The sequence below is a fragment of the Pempheris klunzingeri genome, chromosome 10, assembly GCF_042242105.1.
Source record: "Pempheris klunzingeri isolate RE-2024b chromosome 10, fPemKlu1.hap1, whole genome shotgun sequence".
Classification (NCBI taxonomy): domain Eukaryota; kingdom Metazoa; phylum Chordata; class Actinopteri; order Acropomatiformes; family Pempheridae; genus Pempheris; species Pempheris klunzingeri.
The window spans coordinates 26,772,121-26,790,960 of NC_092021.1; the positions used below are offsets into that span (position 1 = coordinate 26,772,121).

Consider the following 18,840-nt stretch of genomic DNA (forward strand, 5'->3'; position numbering starts at 1 on the left):
CCCTACCAGGATGTGGACAGGTGGGACCACGGTTCTCCTTTAAACTGCAGTTGGTTCCTGTTGGTTCCGGCTCTGAAGCGGAGGAGAGCTTTGATCGTAGAATAAGATCCTGTTTGGTGATCTCGTGTCTCTGTGTTCTCCAGGATACTCTGTGACCGTCGGAGACTTCAACGACGACGGAAAGGAAGGTAAGATCAGAGGTGGATCTCAGCGCCAGCGCTGCAGCTGGATCGATAATCCAGTCGTCATTTATCAGAGAAATACAAGAGGAGTCCTGTGTGACTCAACGTCACCGTGAACCAAGCGGTTTAGGGTTGATTATTGATTAGCACCACTGTTATTTCTTTTATTCTACTTTGTTTTGGTAACGTTTTACTATCAACTCTTTATTTCAGTATTTCATCACTTCACTTGTAAAGCACTTTGAATTATATTTGATTTGTTTGAAATGGGTCGACAAACAAAGATGAATTGATTGATGACATCACCAATAGGTTCTAGGAAATCATGCAGAGCATTTTCCTCAACACACTGCCATTTTATAGACCGATTATAACAGAGTTCTGTTTCCACGTCAGATTATGTGACCGGAGTTCCTCGCGGAGACAAGGCGCTCGGTTACGTAAGTGTTAAAGCTGTACACTGTATAAATACTTTTTATATGTAAACCAGGGTCCTATTTTAACTTAGTTTGGTGTCTGAATGACGTGTAGGCACAGAGATGGACCTGGAAGATCCTTTTGGTTTAACCACAAACAGCCGTTCTATCGCTCTCTGCACACAAACCAGACTACATTCACTAAAACAGGGATTTTAGAGAACAGGACACAGGAGCTGCTGCTCTGCTGCTGCCTCCATCAGTTAGTGTGTTTGTGTTACTGTGTGACTTTGACATTTTGAAAGGTTACTTTGGATCCAACAGAATAAATGTTAACACACAATAATAATAATAATAATAGTAACTGATTGAGGCAGCAGTACTCTAAGCTTTCCCTTGTTCATTTGATGTAAAATCCCTGTTTTAGTGAATGTAGTCTGGTGTGTGTGCTGTTTGTGGTTAAACCAAAAGGATCTTCCAGGTCTCTCTCTGTAGGGATCCTTTCCATGATGCTGTCACACACTTAGAATAACACTCTGAGCCTGTCAGTGGATCAAACAAGCTCTTTTAGTGGACCTACTGTGATCAGGTGCAGTTGTCCCAAAGGATCACGTTGCAGCCATTGCAGCCCGTTTGGTGGCTGCTGGCTGAGGTGATCTACTGGACCAGTTCCAACACTTTTACTACCTACCAGTCACTCAGACACCAGGATATGAACCGAGAGGGCTCAGGTTTTAAAAATAGTTCTCCTTAAACATGTGAAGTGGTTTGTGTGAAGCTCGGCTGACGTCCTGTGTTGTGTTTCATGTCTTAGGTGAACATCTTCAACGGCCAAAACATGGAGTCCATGGTCAACTTCACAGGAACGCAGGTGAGCTGCAGGACGATATGTCGATATGTCGATATGTCATATATGTTGTATATGTTGTATATGTTGTATACGTCAGCAGTTTATTTTACTGTTTACATCAAGGAAGGAGGAAAGAATGCTCAGATTATACTTTTTAATTTCAGCTCTCCATGAACTAAAAGCTGCGTTGATCTAACAGGTGTAGTTTTTATTTGGTTTGAATTAGAATTATGATTTTAAAATTATGATGGTAAATGGTATGATGGTAAAGAGTGCAGACATTACAGATGGAGAAGAAGAGGGAGGAAACCAGTTAATGACAGAGTTCCTCCTCCTCATCCTTTTGGAATAAAGTCCTGCCTGTGTGAGCTCTTCACTTCACCTGTCGTCTCTCCTCTCTGTCTCGCAGATGGCCGCCTACTTCGGACATTCAGTGGCTGCGACTGATGTTAATAACGACGGGTAAGTGACGAGGGGAGAGTGTAGTGAGTGAAGGGGAGGATCATTTTGAAAGATTTAAAGGGACGTCAGGACTTCTAAGGAGCACTAAAAGAGCTTGTTTGATCCACTGACAGGATCAGAGTGTTATTCTAAGTGTGTGACAGCATCATGGAAAGGATCCCTACAGAGAGAGACCTGGAAGATCCTTTTGGTTTAACCACAAACAGCACACACACCAGACTACATTCACTAAAACAGGGATTTTAGAGAACAGGACACAGGAGCTGCTGCTCTGCTGCTGCCTGGATCTGTTGCTGTGTTTGTGTTACTGTGTGTTACATTAATATCATGTTGGATCTGAACTAACTGTGTAAAATCTTTAAAAAGTTGGACAATAACACAAACACACTGACTGATGGAGGCAGCAGCAGAGCAGCAGCTCCTGTGTCCTGTTCTCTGAAATCCCTGTTTTAGTGAATGTAGTCTGGTGTGTGTGCTGTTTGTGGTTAAACCAAAAGGATCTTCCAGGTCTCTCTCTGTAGGGATCCTTTCCATAACGCTGACATCTATGTGTCCGTTCTAATATCACAGTATGAATCATTTCTTCAACACACACGGTTAAACAACACACAGCTGTAGTAACAGCTGGTGGCAGTGACATGTCATAAAACACTGCAGCACGCCAATTAAAAACAGGAGAAGAAGACCACAAGCTGATGCAAACAATGCAGGCCTCCAGCTGTTCATAACAAATGAATCTACAGGTGTTTTATGGGGCAGGAAGTACATTACCTGTGTGTGTGTGTGTGTGTGTGTGTTAGCTTTTTAGATCTGCTGGTTGGAGCTCCTCTCTTCATGGACAGAGGGTCTGATGGAAAACTGAAGGAGGTGGGACAGGTAGGTGTCTCTCTCTCACACACACACACACACAATAATAGCTGTCCATCATTTTCTAGCTTTAAAGTATTTAAGGGAAAATTAACTCCTGAACACCTGAAACATTCGAAAATTAAAGTGTGTGTATCCTCCAGGTGAGCGTGTACCTGAGTCGTGGTGGGCTGTCCTTCCACCCCCCTCAGATGCTCACAGGGTCGGAGGCCTACGCCCGATACGGCTCCTCCATCGCAGTGCTGGGAGACCTGGACATGGACGGATACAACGGTGAGACACACACACACACACACACACACACACCTACACACACACACACCTACACACTGTATCCCGTCCAGGTCCAGACCTCCATCATTCCTCTCCTGGTTTTTCTCTCCAGATGTGGCCATCTCAGCTCCGTACGGCGGCGCCGACCGTAACGGTGTGGTCTACATCCATAATGGCCGCCCTCGTGGTCCCAACCCCTCACCTTCCCAGGTAAACACCACGACCGCGGCACGCATCAGAACCAGATCTGTGTTTTACCTCACATAACACAGGAGTTGCTGGTCTGGTTGACATGAATTTAGTGTTTTAACATGTGAGTTTGAATCTTAACTGAACCTTTAAGACACCAAAGTCACACAGTGACACAATCAGTTAATCTGATGGAGGCAGCAGCTCCTGTGTTCTCTGTTTTTGTCAATGGAGTCTGGTGGGGTTTGGTTGTTAATCACGGGGGAATCATTTCATCACATTGATATCAAACATTTGGCTCATTTCTATCTAAGACTCACAAAACATCACGGTGAGGAGAAACTTTGTAGAAACATTTTTCATGGTGCTGCTGTTTGTCAGCGATTAATCATTTCATAATCAAACATTTATTAAAAAGAGTAACGGCTATAATTTTCTTCTCAGTTACCAGCTACAGCGTGTGGTAACATGTTATTACTGTCAAAATAAGTTGTAAGAATTAACCCATTTAAACCCAAGACCCCCAGAAACCCAAGACAGGAAGGAGGCTCAAAACTACCAAAATAAAAGACAGATGTGTTCTGACGTGTCGTGTCTCGTCTCTCAGGTCCTGCAGGGCAAATGGGCGTCCAGCTACATGCCTGCTAGCTTTGGGTACTCCATGACGGGAAACACTGACATAGACCAGAATGGATATCCAGGTACTCACACACTCACACACTCACACACACACACACACACACACACACACACACACACACACACACACACACACACACACACACACACACACACACACACACACACACAGCAGGGACTGAATGAACTGCTGCTGTGAAAAAAGCTGATGTGTTTCTGTCTTTCAGATTTATTGGTGGGAGTGTTCGGAGCAGACAAAGCTGTTTTATACAGGTAATCCTACTGTGTGTGTGTGTGTGTGTGTGTGTGTGTTTACACCCCCTGCTGGGGCTGTTCGTGTGTCTGTGAGAAGTTTAATGAGCGAGGCCACCTCTGATATCAAAGAGCTGCTGTTTTCATTCAGTTTTCTCCTCCTGACTTTATGGATGCTGTCAGGACACATTCACCCCCCAGAACAGCCGGGGATCTCTGCATGTTTAGTGTTAAAGGAGAACTGTTTGATCCACTGACAGGCTCAGAGTGTTATTCTAAGTGTGTGACAGCATCATGGAAAGGATCCCTACAGAGAGAGACCTGGAAGATCCTTTTGGTTTAACCACAAACAGCACACACACCAGACTACATTCACTAAAACAGGGATTTTAGAGAACAGGAGTTTTTGGTGTTTTAAAGAGTTAATTTGGATCCAAACTAATGTGTGTGTGTGTGTGTGTGTGTGTGTGTGTGTGTGTGTGTGTGTGTGTGTGTGTGTGTGTGTGTGTGTGTGTGTGTGTGTGTGTGTGTGTGTGTGTGTGTGTGTGTGTGTGTGTGTGTGTGTGTGTGTGTGTGTGTGTGTGTGTGTGTGTGTGTGTGTGTGTGTGTGTGTGTCAGAGCTCGCCCGGTGATCACTGTGAACGCTACTTTGGATATGACGCCTCAGATCATCAACCCAGAGGAAAAGACCTGCACACTTCCTGGTAGCAGCACGCTGGTGTCCTGGTGAGTCCGGCTGTCCTGGGCTTTCTAGTGATGTCACACACGGGGGCGGGCATACAGATACTCTAAACAGAAGTCTGATTGGATGGAAGTGTATGAGACAGTGAGCCCACTTCTCACCTGACGGCCTCCCAGGCAGGTCTCACTCAGAGGTCGTTTCCACCTCATGTGTCCGTCTCTAAAAATCCATGTTAATCAGAAGATCTGTGTCCTGTGGAAACTCCTAAAGGTGGGGGTGGGGGGGTACAGGTACAGGAAGTGACTCTGAGGTGGAGCGTCTCTCTGCTAAAACGTCTCTGGCTGCAGCCGCTGGGCATAATAAAGACCTAAAGTATCCTCATAAACACGTTGTCAAGATGGAGCGGACTAATAAAGTTTAGTTGAGACCATGAAGCCTCCAGGAAGGACGACTGACCCGTGATGACTGTTAATATCACACACTGAACACACTGATGAAGGTAATGAGCCTCTGCGTGTGTTTTCCAGTTTCAGGGTGAAATACTGTCTGCAGGCCCGCGGCCGTGGAGCTCCGGCTGCCCTCAGTAAGTACAACCCTCCTGCCCAGGACACACACACAGGTGTCAGGTTGTGGCTCTGCAGCTTTAAGGCCTCCTCTCTGATTGGTCCCCTCCAGGTTTCCGTGTGGACCTCATGTTGGACCGGCTGAAGCAGAAGGAGGCGACCAAACGCGTCCTCTTCCTGCACAGCCGCACCTTCCAGTACTCCAAGAACATGGTGGTGTCCAACGGGAAGACCCCGGCCTGTGAGGAGCAGCACGTCTTCCTGAGGGTGAGGAGGCGACGCGTTTTAGAGAGAGAGAAGAAGAAATATAGAGATACAGAAAGAGCTGAATCATACTGAACCTGATCTGTGAGCACTTCACGCTGGCAGATTGTTACTACCTGGTGTCTAAATGACCAGTAGATCACCTCAGAAACAGCCGTTATATTGCCCCCAAAACACACCAGACTTCATTGAGAAAAACAGTAATTTTACGTCACAGGACACGGGAGCTGCTGCCCTACTGCTGCCTACATCATTTAGTTTGTTTGTGTTATTGGTGTTTTAAAGGGTCAGTTTGGATCCAACACAACTTCTGTCTAACACACAATAACACAGACACACTGACTGATGGAGGCAGCAGCAGAGCAGCAGCTCTAAAATCCCTGTTTTAGTGAATGTAGTCTGGTGTGTGTGCTGTTTGTGGTTAAACCAAAAGGATCTTCCAGGTCTCTCTCTGTAGGGATCCTTTCCATGATGCTGTCACACACTTAGAATAACAACAACAAATAGGACCCAGGGTTAAAAACACCACAGTTACCCTAATTACGCCTCTGGAGCCAAACAGGACCCAGCAGCAAAGTTTCAGAATAAGAGCTGAAGTGTTTTTCCTTTTCGTTCTAAGGACGATCGTGAGTTTCGGGATAAGATCACTCCCATCTCCGTGGTGATGGAGTACAGTCTGGACTACCAGCAGGCCGCAGACCAAACCGGACTGCAGCCCATCGTCGACATGTCGGCGCCGTCCAACATCACCAAGCAGGTAACGCCACGGTGGTCCGGAGCTCTCAGTTCTCCGTGACAGATCTTCTTCTGTCGGTCTCATTCTCTGCTCTTCCTTCCTGTGTCGTCTTCTGTTTTGTCTGTTGTTCTTCACTCTGCTCCTCTTCCTCCTCTTCCTCCTCCCAGGCTCACATCCTGCTGGACTGTGGAGACGACAACATCTGTAAACCTGACCTGAGGCTGTCCGTGAAGAGGTGGGAATGTGTCTGTCATCTGTTTCGTCTGTGTAACACGGGTCCTGGACCTTCTGGAAAAATTAACAAAAGTCTATTCAAGACAGGGAAAGTTGGTGAATTTAAAGGGACAGTCCGTATCTGCAGTGTGGTTGTCTGAAAAAGACTTTACAGCTTCATATTATTGTCACACGGATGTTTCCGACGGGGAACTCAAGCTTTTTCTCGCCCTCTTTGCTTGCTTCAGTGCCACCAGACTCCTTTGACAAAATCAGCAATTTATCTCCAAGAAATCAGGAGATGCTGGTCAGCCACGGCCTCAGTCAACAAACTAACGTGTTATGTTGGTTTCTGCATTAACCCTTTGAGACACAAAAGTCACACAATAGCACAAACAGACTAACTGATGGAGGCAGCAGCAGACCAGCAGCTCCTGTGTCCTGTGAGCTAAAATTACTGTTTTTGTGAATGGAGTCTGGTGTGTTTGAAGGACGATACAATGGCTTCAGTTTCCCATCAGAAAAGGCTGTCTGACATCAACGTTAAGTAGTTCAAGTGTTCTTAATATAGCTTACTCTTAAACTGATAAACTGTTGCTTTAATAAGTTGTTATAAAATAATAAATAATTAAACTATATATAAATAAAATAATCAGTAACTTTTTAGTCATGGAAAAGTTAGAGAATTGGAGACTTGGAGTCACTTTACTGAGTTTGTGTTGTCATTGTCAACCAGCAACCATGAGCAGATCAGTTTCGGCGACGACAGCGCTCTGACTCTGAAGGTCAGCGCTGAGAATCGGGGAGAGGGCGCCTACGAGGCCGAGCTCCACGTCTACCCTCCGCCGCAGGCTGACTTCACCGGGGTCGTCCGCAGTCAGGTAACTCCACCTTTACCCGGCGCTGCGTGTCGCTTCAGCGCTAAAGCTGTGACATCCTTTTAGTTTAACAGCTGTTAAAGCACTCTTTTCAGACACACCAGACTACATTCACAAAAACAGGGATTTTACCTCACAGAGCACAGGAGCTACTGCCTCCATCAGTCAGTGTGGATGGAGGCAGCAGCAGACCAGCAGCTCCTGGGCTTTTCTCCTACTTCTTCTATGCTTCTTCTTCTTCTTCTTTGTCTTCTTCTACTTCTCCTACTTCTCCAACATGGTGTAGCTACACTCGAGCTGAACTCCTTTTAATTCCCAGAAAACGGGAGCAGATTAGGTAACAAATCCCACAAAGTACCAAGTATTTAACCCCTTCAGCTCTCTTTGGGCTCAGATCAGCAGGTAGAGCTTCTCTCAGGTGTGGAAACGTTCCTCTCTGGTCGTAGACCGATGAGTGTTGTGTTTTTCAGACTCTCAGCCGCCTGTCCTGCGCCTACAAGAAGGAGAACCAGACCAAGATGGTGGTGTGTGACCTGGGAAACCCCATGAAGGGAGGAACCAAGGTCAGCAACCGTTTATATAAACTAAATATGTGCGGCGGCAGCGTTTTCACGACTTTAACGCTCCACTTTCCTCCGGTTCTATATTTAACACCTGAAAACGGGATCTAAAACGTTTCTGTTAAATAGATGAGTGAGTGTAGAAGTCGTTGCCGTGGAGTCACGTGATGCACACGCCTGCTCTCTGATTGGTCCTTTGCTGTCTCTTCTTCTGCTGTGATTGGTCAGGTGCTGGCAGAGTTGCAGTTCAGCGTGCACCAGCTGTCAGAGGAGGACACCTCAGTCAAGTTTGACTTACAGATGGTCAGGTAACGTCTCCACCTGTGGAACCTGAGTGACCTCATATGTGACGTTCGTCTTCTACTACTTCCACTTCTGCTTCTTCTTCTTCTGCTTCTACTACTTCCACTTCTTCTGCTTCTTCTTCTTCTACTACTTCCACTTCTGCTTCCACTTCTTCTACTACTTCTTCTGCTTCTTCTTCTTCTACTACTTCCACTTCTGCTCCTACTTCTTCTTCTGCTTCTTCTTCTTCTACTACTTCCACTTCTTCTGCTTCTTCTTCTTCTACTACTTCCACTTCTGCTTCTACTACTTCCACTTCTGCTTCTACTACTTCCACTTCTTCTGCTTCTTCTTCTTCTACTACTTCCACTTCTGCTTCCACTTCTTCTACTACTTCTTCTTCTGCTTCTTCTTCTTCTACTACTTCCACTTCTGCTCCTACTTCTTCTTCTGCTTCTTCTTCTTCTACTACTTCCACTTCTTCTGCTTCTTCTTCTTCTTCTACTTCTACTTCTTCTTCTGCTTCTTCTTCTTCTACTACTTCTGCTTCTTCTTCTTCTTCTTCTTCTACTACTTCTGCTTCTTCTTCTTCTTCTTCTACTACTTCCACTTCTGCTTCCACTTCTTCTACTACTTCTTCTTCTGCTTCTTCTTCTTCTACTACTTCCACTTCTGCTCCTACTTCTTCTTCTGCTTCTTCTTCTTCTACTACTTCCACTTCTTCTGCTTCTTCTTCTTCTACTACTTCTACTTCTTCTTCTGCTTCTTCTTCTTCTACTACTTCTGCTTCTTCTTCTTCTTCTTCTTCTACTACTTCCGCTTCTTCTTCTTCTTCTACTACTACTTCCACTTCTGCTTCTTCTTCTTCTTCTTCTACTACTTCCACTTTTTCTGCTTCTTCTTCTTCTTCTTCTTCTACTTCTTCTTCTTCTTCTACTACTTCTGCTTCTTCTTCTTCTTCTTCTACTACTTCTGCTTCTTCTTCTTCTTCTTCTACTGCTTCTCTGTTCATCTTGTACTTGTTTTTAACGACTTCTTCTTCTTCTTCTTCTTCTCTGGGCCATAACTCAGTCAAATGTGAAACATATTCATAGATTCAGTGTGACAAACACTTTATCTCCGATGTCCCGCATTAATAAACCTCCATGAATCAGCTACAAATCATAGAAAAAAGACTCTCTGTATCACTGCAGAACCTCATAGAGAATCTCTCTGTTTTTAAATGTCTCTCAGTGATCCACTGATAGTTGTCTGTACGTTCATGGATCCACTGCAGACAAGAGCTGCTGTCCGCTGGTTCGGCGTGTGTGTGTGTGTGTGTGTGTGTGTGTGTGTGTGTGTGTGTGTGTGTGTGTGTGTGTGTGTGTGTGTGTGTGTGTGTGTGTGTGTGTGTGTGTGTGTGTGTGTGTGTGTGTGTGTGTGTGTGTGTGTGTGTGTGTGTGTGTGTGTGTGTGTGTGTGTGTGTGTGTGTGTGTGTGTGTGTGTGTGTGTGTGTGTGTGAGAGAAACGGGTCACAGCGTAACAGGGGACAGTATCTGTCCAATCAGAGCAGAGTGTGTGGGTCACATGGCCCTGTAAAGCTGTGTGAATGGAGCCGGTCGTCACATCAACATTCAGGGAGGCAGAGCTGGTTTCCTCCTGACGCTCATTTACACGACAAAAAAAAAACCCTCAAAGTCCTGAAACCACACAGACTGTCTGTAGGAGGGGGGGAGGGAAAGTAAAGGGGAGGGAGGAGAAGAGGGGAGAGGATGAAAGAGGAGGAGGAGGAGAGGGGAGAAGAAAGGGGGAGAGAGTGGGAGGGAAAGCAGGAAGAGAGAGGTATGTTAATGACAGGCCCTGGCTGCCTGTGGCTCCACTCTGACAGCTCAGCTTCTTCTTCTCTGCTCTTTAAACGTGCTTCCAGCAGCTCATGGACACATTAACACCAACGTGAACATGAAGCTGTAACAGGGCAGAGTGACCTCTCAGTAAGAACATTTAATCCTAATAATAACCGTGTTTGTCTTCGTCACCACCAAACCTAATAATTGTTTTCACTAAAATAGTTTCAGCGAAGAGAACTCCTGTGCCACCAGACTCCATTGGCAAAAGTTGTCATTTTAGCTCATCAGAACACAGGAGTTGCTGGTCTGCCGCTGCCTTGATTGGTTAGTTAATTTGTTATTGTGTGTTACACAAATATTGTTTTTGATCCAAACTAAACCTTTAAAACACCAAAGTCACACAATAACACAGACAAACTAACTAATCGAGGCAGCAGCAGACCAGGTAAAATTGAGCTAAAATCCCTGTTTTAGTGAATGTAGTCTGGTGTGTGTGCAGAGAGCGATATAACGGCTGTTTGTGGTTAAACCAAAAGGATCTTCCAGGTCTATCTCTGTCTGTCAGACACTTCCAGCACTGTGTATCTATCATACATTTAAATAACAAAATATTTACAAATATTGCCCCGGTTTAAAAACACAGAGCTGTGTGAAATATTTCCACGTACTTTGACTGGTTGAAGGTGATCTGTGAATGACCTGAGGAACGGCTCATGCCCAGGTGAAAGGCAGCAGCACCACCTGGTGGCTCCAGTGCAGCAGCCACAGACCCTCTCCTCTGTGACTGTACAGTGTCTGTGCTGACTCCTAATTTATGTGTTTTTTATAATGGACTTTTGTATGTGTTTGTGCTTTAGCTCTAACCAGTTCAACAACACCAGCCCTCGAGTCTCCAGCATCACCAAGCTGGCTGTCCGCTTCGACGTCGTAATCAGAGGGTAACACACACACACACACACACACACACACACACACACACACACACACACACACACACACACACACACACACACACACACACACACACACACACACACAAAGTAAAATAAACGTACTGAGATGTGTGTTTTGTCTGCAGGATGTCGATTCCTGGTCAGGTGCTGCTTCCCATCACCAACTGGAAACCTAAAGAGCCTCCTGTGGTCGCAGACGACATCGGCCCGCAGATAGTCCACATCTACGAGGTACACACACACACACACACACACTGCCGTAGTATTTTGGCCTCCTGTAACCGTGGAAACGGCAAACAACAGAGTTCTGGCGCATTAAAAACGTGGTTGGTTATTGGTGGTAATTGTTGTTGTGTACTGAGCATGCTCTGTGAACCCAAGATGGCGGCTACCGGTTTGTTTATGTGCGTTTGGTACTTCTGGTTTTTTTACATGTCTCCGTGGCGACCAGCTTTACTTCCTGATCACAGAGCCATGGTGAGGCCATAGAAATATCTGTATACACGTGGGCATGTCGGTGTCCTCTGATTGGTCGGTATCAGTCTGTAAAGAAGCGTCCTCTGATTGGTCGGTATCAGTCTGTAAAGAAGCGTCCTCTGATTGGTCGGTATCAGTCTGTAAAGAAGCGTCCTCTGATTGGTCGGTATCAGTCTGTGTAAAGAAGCGTCCTCTGATTGGTCGGTATCAGTCTATAAAGAAGCGTCCTCTGATTGGTCGGTATCAGTCTGTAAAGAAGCGTCCTCTGATTGGTCGGTATCAGTCTGTGTAAAGAAGCGTCCTCTGATTGGTCGGTATCAGTCTGTGTAAAGAAGCGTCCTCTGATTGGTCGGTATCAGTCTGTGTAAAGAAGCGTCCTCTGATTGGTCGGTATCAGTCTGTGTAAAGAAGCGTCCTCTGATTGGTCGGTATCAGTCTGTGTAAAGAAGCGTCCTCTGATTGGTCGGTATCAGTCTGTATAAAGAAGCGTCCTCTGATTGGTCGGTATCAGTCTATAAAGAAGCGTCCTCTGATTGGTCGGTATCAGTCTATAAAGAAGCGTCCTCTGATTGGTCGGTATCAGTCTGTATAAAGAAGCGTCCTCTGATTGGTCGGTATCAGTCTGTATAAAGAAGCGTCCTCTGATTGGTCGGTATCAGTCTGTAAAGAAGCGTCCTCTGATTGGTCGGTATCAGTCTGTAAAGAAGCGTCCTCTGATTGGTCGGTATCAGTCTATAAAGAAGCGTCCTCTGATTGGTCGGTGTATTTGGAGGAAACCTGATAATCAATAATCAATAACATGACTGATGCCCCCCCCCCAGCTGCTGAACAAAGGGCCGAGCACGTTCAGCAAGGCGGCGCTGGAGATACAGTGGCCACATCACTACAGGAACGGATCGCTGCTCTACATCACCAGGTACGAGACCGAGGGACCAATCAACTGCACGACGGACACCGAGATCAACCCACTGAACGTCTCTGTGAGGACACACACACACACACACACACACACACACACACACACACACACACACACACACACACACACACACACACAAACATGGAGCCTCCAGGTTACAGACTGATAATATACTGTGTGTGTGTGTGTGTGTGTGTGTGTGTGTGTGTGTGTGTGTCAGAACCCGCTGTCCGGGGCGAAGAACACCAGCGGGGTTCCACCCAGAGAACGAGAGACGGAGGGACGAAACCGAAACCACGTCCGCAAGAGAGACCTGGAGTCCAGAGACACACCGAAAGACCTGCAGACACTGGTAAACACACACACACACACTCACACACACACACACTCCTGTAGGTTTAACTGATTCATTTCATTCTCAGTTGTTCTGTGTGTTTATCGTCATGATACCAAACTTCATTCACAATCTGCTCACTTTTTAGAAGCATCAAGGCAAACATTTAATGCTGGACTGTGTGTGTCTGTGTGTGTGTCTGTGTGTGTGTCTGTGTGTGTGTCTGTGTGTGTGTGTGTCTGTGTGTCTGTGTGTGTGTGTCTGTGTGTCTGTGTGTGTGTGTCTGTGTGTGTCTGTGTGTGTGTGTGTGTGTGTGTGTGTGTGTGTCTCTGTGTGTCTCTGTCTGTCTGTGTGTCTGTGTGTGTGTGTCTCTGTGTGTCTCTGTGTGTCTGTGTGTGTGTCTGTGTGTGTGTGTGTGTGTGTCTGTGTGTCTGTCTGTGTGTCTGTGTGTGTCTGTGTGTGTCTGTGTGTGTGTGTGTGTGTGTGTGTGTGTGTGTGTCTCTGTGTGTGTGTGTGTGTGTGTGTGTGTCTCTGTGTGTGTGTGTGTGTGTGTGTGTGTGTGTGTGTGTGTCTCTGTGTGTGTGTGTGTGTGTAGGACTGCTCCACAGCAGAGTGTCTGCGGCTGAAATGTCAGGTGGGTCGTCTGGAGAGGACGAAGAACGCCATCCTCTCCGTTTACTCCAGACTGGCTGTTAACAACTTCCTCAGGGTAAACACACCAACTGACGACATTAAAAGAACAAAACATACGAAGCAAGTGAAAATACAAAGTACCAAGTTACAAGTTCACTACACAATATATATAAATTAATTGATTAAAGAATGTCTCTATATAATTGCTCTTCAAAGACACCAGACTCCATTGACAAAAAGGCCAATTTTATCTTGCAGAACACAGGAGCTGCTGTTCTACTGCTGCCTTAATCAGTTAGTTTGTTTGTGTTCCTGTTTGTTACACCAGCATTATGTTGGATCTGTAGGAACCTTTTAAAACACCAAAGTCTCACTATACCACAAACACACTGACTGATGGAGGCAGCAGCTCCTGTGTCCTGTTCTCTAAAATCCCTGTTTTAGTGAATGTAGTCTGGTGTGTGTGCTGTTTGTGGTTAAACCAAAAGGATCTTCCAGGTCTCTCTCTGTAGGGATCCTTTCCATGATGCTGTCACACACTTAGAATAACACTCTGAGCCTGTCAGTGGATCAAACAAGCTCTTTTAGTGGATGTGAACGATGCTCCTTATCCCTGCAGAACCTCATAGAGAATCTGTCTGTTTTAAAGTTTCCTTCAGTCTCTCAGTGATCCAGTGATGGATGTCTGTACGTTCAGGGGTTCACTTCAGACAGGAGCTGCTGACAGATAATTCAGCTCACTTTAACAGACACTATCCGACTAAATGTGAACAAATAAAGGCTGAAAAAACTAAACACAGCGAGCCGTCTGGATATTTATCAGTCGTCTTTGGTCCTTTTCAGACTGAGAATCAGAACCGTTCGTATGTGATCCGATCTGAAGCCTTGTTCAGCGTCATCGAGATGCCGTACAAGAACGTGGCGTCAGAGCTACCGTCCAACAGCACCACAGTAAGACACACACACACACACACACACACACACACACACTGTTATAAATAACACATTTCTTATTTACACTTTCTTCAGTCACTTCCTACTGCATGCTGATGACTGACTCTGTGTGTGTGTGTGTGTGTGTGTGTGTGTCCATCCAGGCGAGTGTGTCGGTGATGTGGGTGGACGAAGACCCTCAGCCGGTGCCGGGCTGGGTGGTGGCTCTGGCCATCCTGGCAGGACTGCTGCTGCTGGCCCTGCTCATCTTCATCATGTACAAGGTGAGAAACAGCGTGACACACCCCAACCTCCAAACTGAAGCGCTGCATTGTGGGTAATGTCGGCTCCAGGAAGAAGAAAGTGAGGAATAACAAGAATGATTTCTCTGGTTCATCTGCATCAGTTTTGGTCTTTTGTGTTTTTAGAGTAACTGTCCACTTGATAGAGGAGAACGTCTTTACAGGGCTACCGCAGGTCCTGGAATTTCTGGAAAGTTATTGAATTAGACTTTTTGGGAGGGGATGTTATGGAAAATCTGGGAATTTTGTGCATCATATTAAAAATTGTTATGGCTTCATGAAATATCAGGGTCCACACAGAGAGAGATATAACAGCTGTTTAGAACAACTGTTATATATCTCTCTTCAAAGCCACCAGACTCCATTGACAAAACAGGCGATTTTAGCTCACAGAACACAGGAGCTGCTGGTCTGCTGCTGCCACCATCAGTTAGTGTGTTTGTGTTATTGTGTGTTACACAGATATTGCATTTGATCCAAACTGACCCTCTAAGACACCAAAGTCACACAATAACACAAAAAATTGAGGCAGCAGCAGACCAGCAGCTCCGGTCTTCTAAGAGGTTAAATTGCTGTTTTTGTCAATGGAGTCTGGAAGCTTAGAACGTTCCTCATCACTGCTGTTTTTAAGCTTCCTTCAGTCTCAGTGATCCAGTGATGGTTGTCTGTACGTCCACTGCTGACGGATAATTCGGCTCACTTTAATGGAGACTATTATCTTCCCCTCCTCTTCTTCTCTTCCTCTTCAGTTGGGTTTCTTTAAGCGGGTCCGCCCCCCCCAGGAGGACTGCACTGAGAAGGAGCAGCTGCAGCCGGAGGAGAACGGCAACACTGACGCCTAGAGCCGCCCCCCTGCACCCGACCCCGACCCCCCCCCCCCCACTGTTTGTACAGAACAATTCAGGGTAAAGCGGCTGTTGAGAGAACTTCACTGTGTTTGCTGTTGAAAGGCAGATAAAGGTACTGGTTTAGGTTTAATAAGGGTTTGGTTTTTACGCGCCATGTTGTGTTTGTGCCAAAAGAGAAGCTCCACCTGAGCGACAGAGGAAACCCTCGAAGCTCCAGCATGTACAGTAAAGGAGTAGTCCAACATCTATCTGCTTTCCCGCTGAGAGTCTCCTCTCTCATGTCTGTGTGTTGAATATGGAGCTACAGCCAGCAGCTGTTAGCTTAGCTTAGCATAAACACTGGAAACAGGGGGAAACAGCTAGCCTGGTAACACAATCAACCTAAAGCTGCCCGATCAGCATGGAATTTGTACAAAGTGTAAAAATAATTTGAGTTATGTGCCAGAAAATTAAATATTTCTAATATTTTTGCAGAGATTAAACAATCAACATATATGTAGCATGCTAACCTGGGAGCTTTAGAGATGCTGGGAGGTGCATTTAGCCGCCTTAGAGCAGAGCCAGGCTAACTGTGTCCCCTCTCCAGCTGTACAGACATGAGTGGTTGGAAAGAATAGTTTGTAAAATGTCAAACTACTCCTTTAACGTAATGACAACATCTCTGAGTGCTTCAGACCAAAACTTTGTGTTTGTTTCAGCATGAAAATGAAGCGTTAGCATCATTTTCCTGCAGTTTGGAGGCTTTTGTTTGCAGCAGAGCTCGTGGAGTTTGGCCTGATATTTGATTTGCACATTTTTTAAACCCAAAATGATTGATGAACTGTTTCCCAGAAAGTCCTGAACTGCTGATGAATTTAAGTAATTTTTGAACGTTCCCTGATCAACAACATTAGCCACTAAGCTATCTCCATTAGCTAAAGTGCTAGCTGGTCTTCCCCGGGGGTCCACGCAGGTTTAACAACAAGAAAAGGCAGAAGAAGAAAAAGAAATCACCAGAAAAAAGAGAAATTATTTTGCAAATGAACACGAAGCAAAGCTAAAACTGTTAAAAACACAAATGAGGTTTGGACTGTGGCTCGTTATTATGATTATCTGCCAGAAATAATGCGGCTTCACGACATTGTGATAATTACACAGCGAGAAGTGAAAAGCTGCATTCAGGTGTGAGTTTCAGGATAACAGAGGTTTAATTGGCTGATGTGGGACGACGAGTGTTACAGTAATATATTTACCCTGACATATTCTTTAATGTGTCGTGCTTTGTGTGTGTGGGGAAGCCGAGTCATTGCGGCTGCTCTGGGATGCTGGTGGTGGCGTGTTTTCACTGTATTTTCTTTATTTTCTACGAAATTATGACAATAAGTATAAAAATGTTCGGCTCATTTCAACACAAGATTTTTTTTTTTTGATGGTTTTTGTTGAGAAAATGATGTTTGGTTGTAAAATCAGCCCAAGTGATGAGTTTTTAATTTGCCTTGTAGAACTGACCGCTCGCTAAGCTCCCTCCCCTGAACAGCGATATCCAATCACAGCGAGGCACGACAGAACCGTCCAATCACAGCAAAGTACGACAGTCGGGAGCAGTTTAGCATTTAAGAAGTGTAGCATAGCATTAGCTAACTACATTAGCTCATGCAGGTTATGGTATTAAAGCCCCGCTAACGACTAGCGACTAGCTCATCCATACTTCCTCACTGTGTGGAGGCCGGTTCTGGATGCTATCAGAGCTAACGCTAACGTTAGCGAACTTTATTAGACGTGAGGAAGTTTACACTCCAGCTAACATTACCTCAATGTACGTAGAAAAGATATTTACAAAGGTGATGCTAAAAAAATCAGCCAACCGTCGTTTATCAAGAGCTAACGTTAGCTAAATTAGCTCCAGAGAGGAGAATGTGCTTCTGTTGACTGTTGTGAGAATTCGAGGACTAACTATGAATTTTTATGAGAAATCTGCTGCTGTTAGCGTTGAAAATGAGGGCGGGGCTTAGCGATCGGTCAGTTAGCGTCAGGTAAGCGTTCCCGCCGTGCACTGAGGCTCCTTTGTTCTTCCACTTATTGTGTGTATTTTTTTAAGTATTATTTGTCCTCAGAGTCGTGACGGCAGCTGTGCTGAGAACAGAAATGCGACGGTTTCTATTTTATGTTTGTGTGATTGATCAAGTGCGAGTATGTGAATATATACAAAAAAAAAAAGAAAAAAACTTTGCTATGAATTTACCCATATTGGGTTCACACCATGAATTAATGTTTAAGGTTGATGATCATTTAAAAAATATATTAATCCAATTAACATCAGATAACTCCACAGAACACCTTGTTTAGCTCGTTATATGATTTTTTTCTTTCTTTCACATTTCACGTTTTAATTCACTGCTTTCACGCTGTCGTCCTCGGCTGCCAGGAGACGTCAGCGCGGCCGTCGGCGTTCGTTAACGAGCTCCTGATTTAACCAGCAAACGTACAGATGCACTAATCCTATATGATGAATCTAGAAGTCAACAAGCAAAAACAGTTTCTTTTTTTTACTTACTGAAAGATAAATGTTCAGATTGATACCACTCCTGATGGTGCAGCTAGTTAGCTTAGCGTAGCTTAGCATAAAGACTAGAAACAAGGTTAGTAAGTAATCATAAACACGCCGTGTTACGTTTATAAAGACGGCAGATTGCTTTTTTTAAACTCCAAGCTAACGTGATCTGAAGTCGCTAAAACGGTGTGTGAGGTTTTTATGCTAGTGGAATAAAGTGGAAATATCGGGTTTCTCTTTTCTGGGCCCGATTTACCTTTTTTAAAATTAGTTTCCACGGTTATAATTGATGTCGGTGACGACGCTGTCAGGAAGTGACGCGCTGATGACGGCGTGAGCAGGAACAGATCAGGACCAAAGGTCACAAAGAAATGACCCCAAAAACAGGATTTTTAAAACATTTTTCACATTTTTCTCTTTGTAATCGCATCCGATGTGTAGAAATGACGTGTTGGTGTGGTGACGCAGCAGACTGTTTGCTCGCCGGGCGAAGTGACTTCCTGACGCTTTACCAGACGGCAGAGATTCCTGTGCGTTTTTATGCTAAGCTAGGCTAAGCTAAGCTAACTGTGAGGTTTAGTTGTGGACGAGTGGCTCGCTGCACTGTTGGAACTTTCTCTAAAGGTTTTCTAAGAACTAATCTGCAGTTTCAGCAGGATCGACGTCAGTCGGCGTTCAACTGTCTTCAGAATTTATTTAAAACTTTTAGCTGTCGGGACAAAACGTTTGATTTTAGTAGAAAAACAGCTGATTTAAGCAAAAGGTTCGAAAATC

General features: G+C 45.1%; 1 protein-coding gene across 1 annotated transcript in view; it reads left to right on the plus strand.

Moving 5' to 3' along the window:
• itgav (integrin, alpha V) overlaps positions 1–15,681 on the plus strand; it is a 29,587-nt gene extending 13,906 nt beyond the window's left edge. The window contains exons 8-32 of the mRNA XM_070837660.1: positions 144–188; positions 579–622; positions 1,413–1,469; positions 1,858–1,910; positions 2,711–2,786; positions 2,921–3,050; positions 3,163–3,260; positions 3,847–3,940; positions 4,106–4,151; positions 4,749–4,856; positions 5,340–5,395; positions 5,488–5,642; positions 6,259–6,396; positions 6,543–6,610; positions 7,325–7,469; positions 7,937–8,029; positions 8,255–8,334; positions 10,995–11,075; positions 11,216–11,321; positions 12,389–12,547; positions 12,707–12,838; positions 13,416–13,529; positions 14,297–14,404; positions 14,551–14,670; positions 15,438–15,681. Coding sequence (XP_070693761.1) covers positions 144–188; positions 579–622; positions 1,413–1,469; positions 1,858–1,910; positions 2,711–2,786; positions 2,921–3,050; positions 3,163–3,260; positions 3,847–3,940; positions 4,106–4,151; positions 4,749–4,856; positions 5,340–5,395; positions 5,488–5,642; positions 6,259–6,396; positions 6,543–6,610; positions 7,325–7,469; positions 7,937–8,029; positions 8,255–8,334; positions 10,995–11,075; positions 11,216–11,321; positions 12,389–12,547; positions 12,707–12,838; positions 13,416–13,529; positions 14,297–14,404; positions 14,551–14,670; positions 15,438–15,530 — 2,399 coding nt within the window. The 3' untranslated portion in view covers positions 15,531–15,681. The remainder of the gene's footprint in view (positions 1–143; positions 189–578; positions 623–1,412; positions 1,470–1,857; positions 1,911–2,710; positions 2,787–2,920; positions 3,051–3,162; positions 3,261–3,846; positions 3,941–4,105; positions 4,152–4,748; positions 4,857–5,339; positions 5,396–5,487; positions 5,643–6,258; positions 6,397–6,542; positions 6,611–7,324; positions 7,470–7,936; positions 8,030–8,254; positions 8,335–10,994; positions 11,076–11,215; positions 11,322–12,388; positions 12,548–12,706; positions 12,839–13,415; positions 13,530–14,296; positions 14,405–14,550; positions 14,671–15,437) is intronic.
• Positions 15,682–18,840: the final 3,159 nt, after the last annotated feature.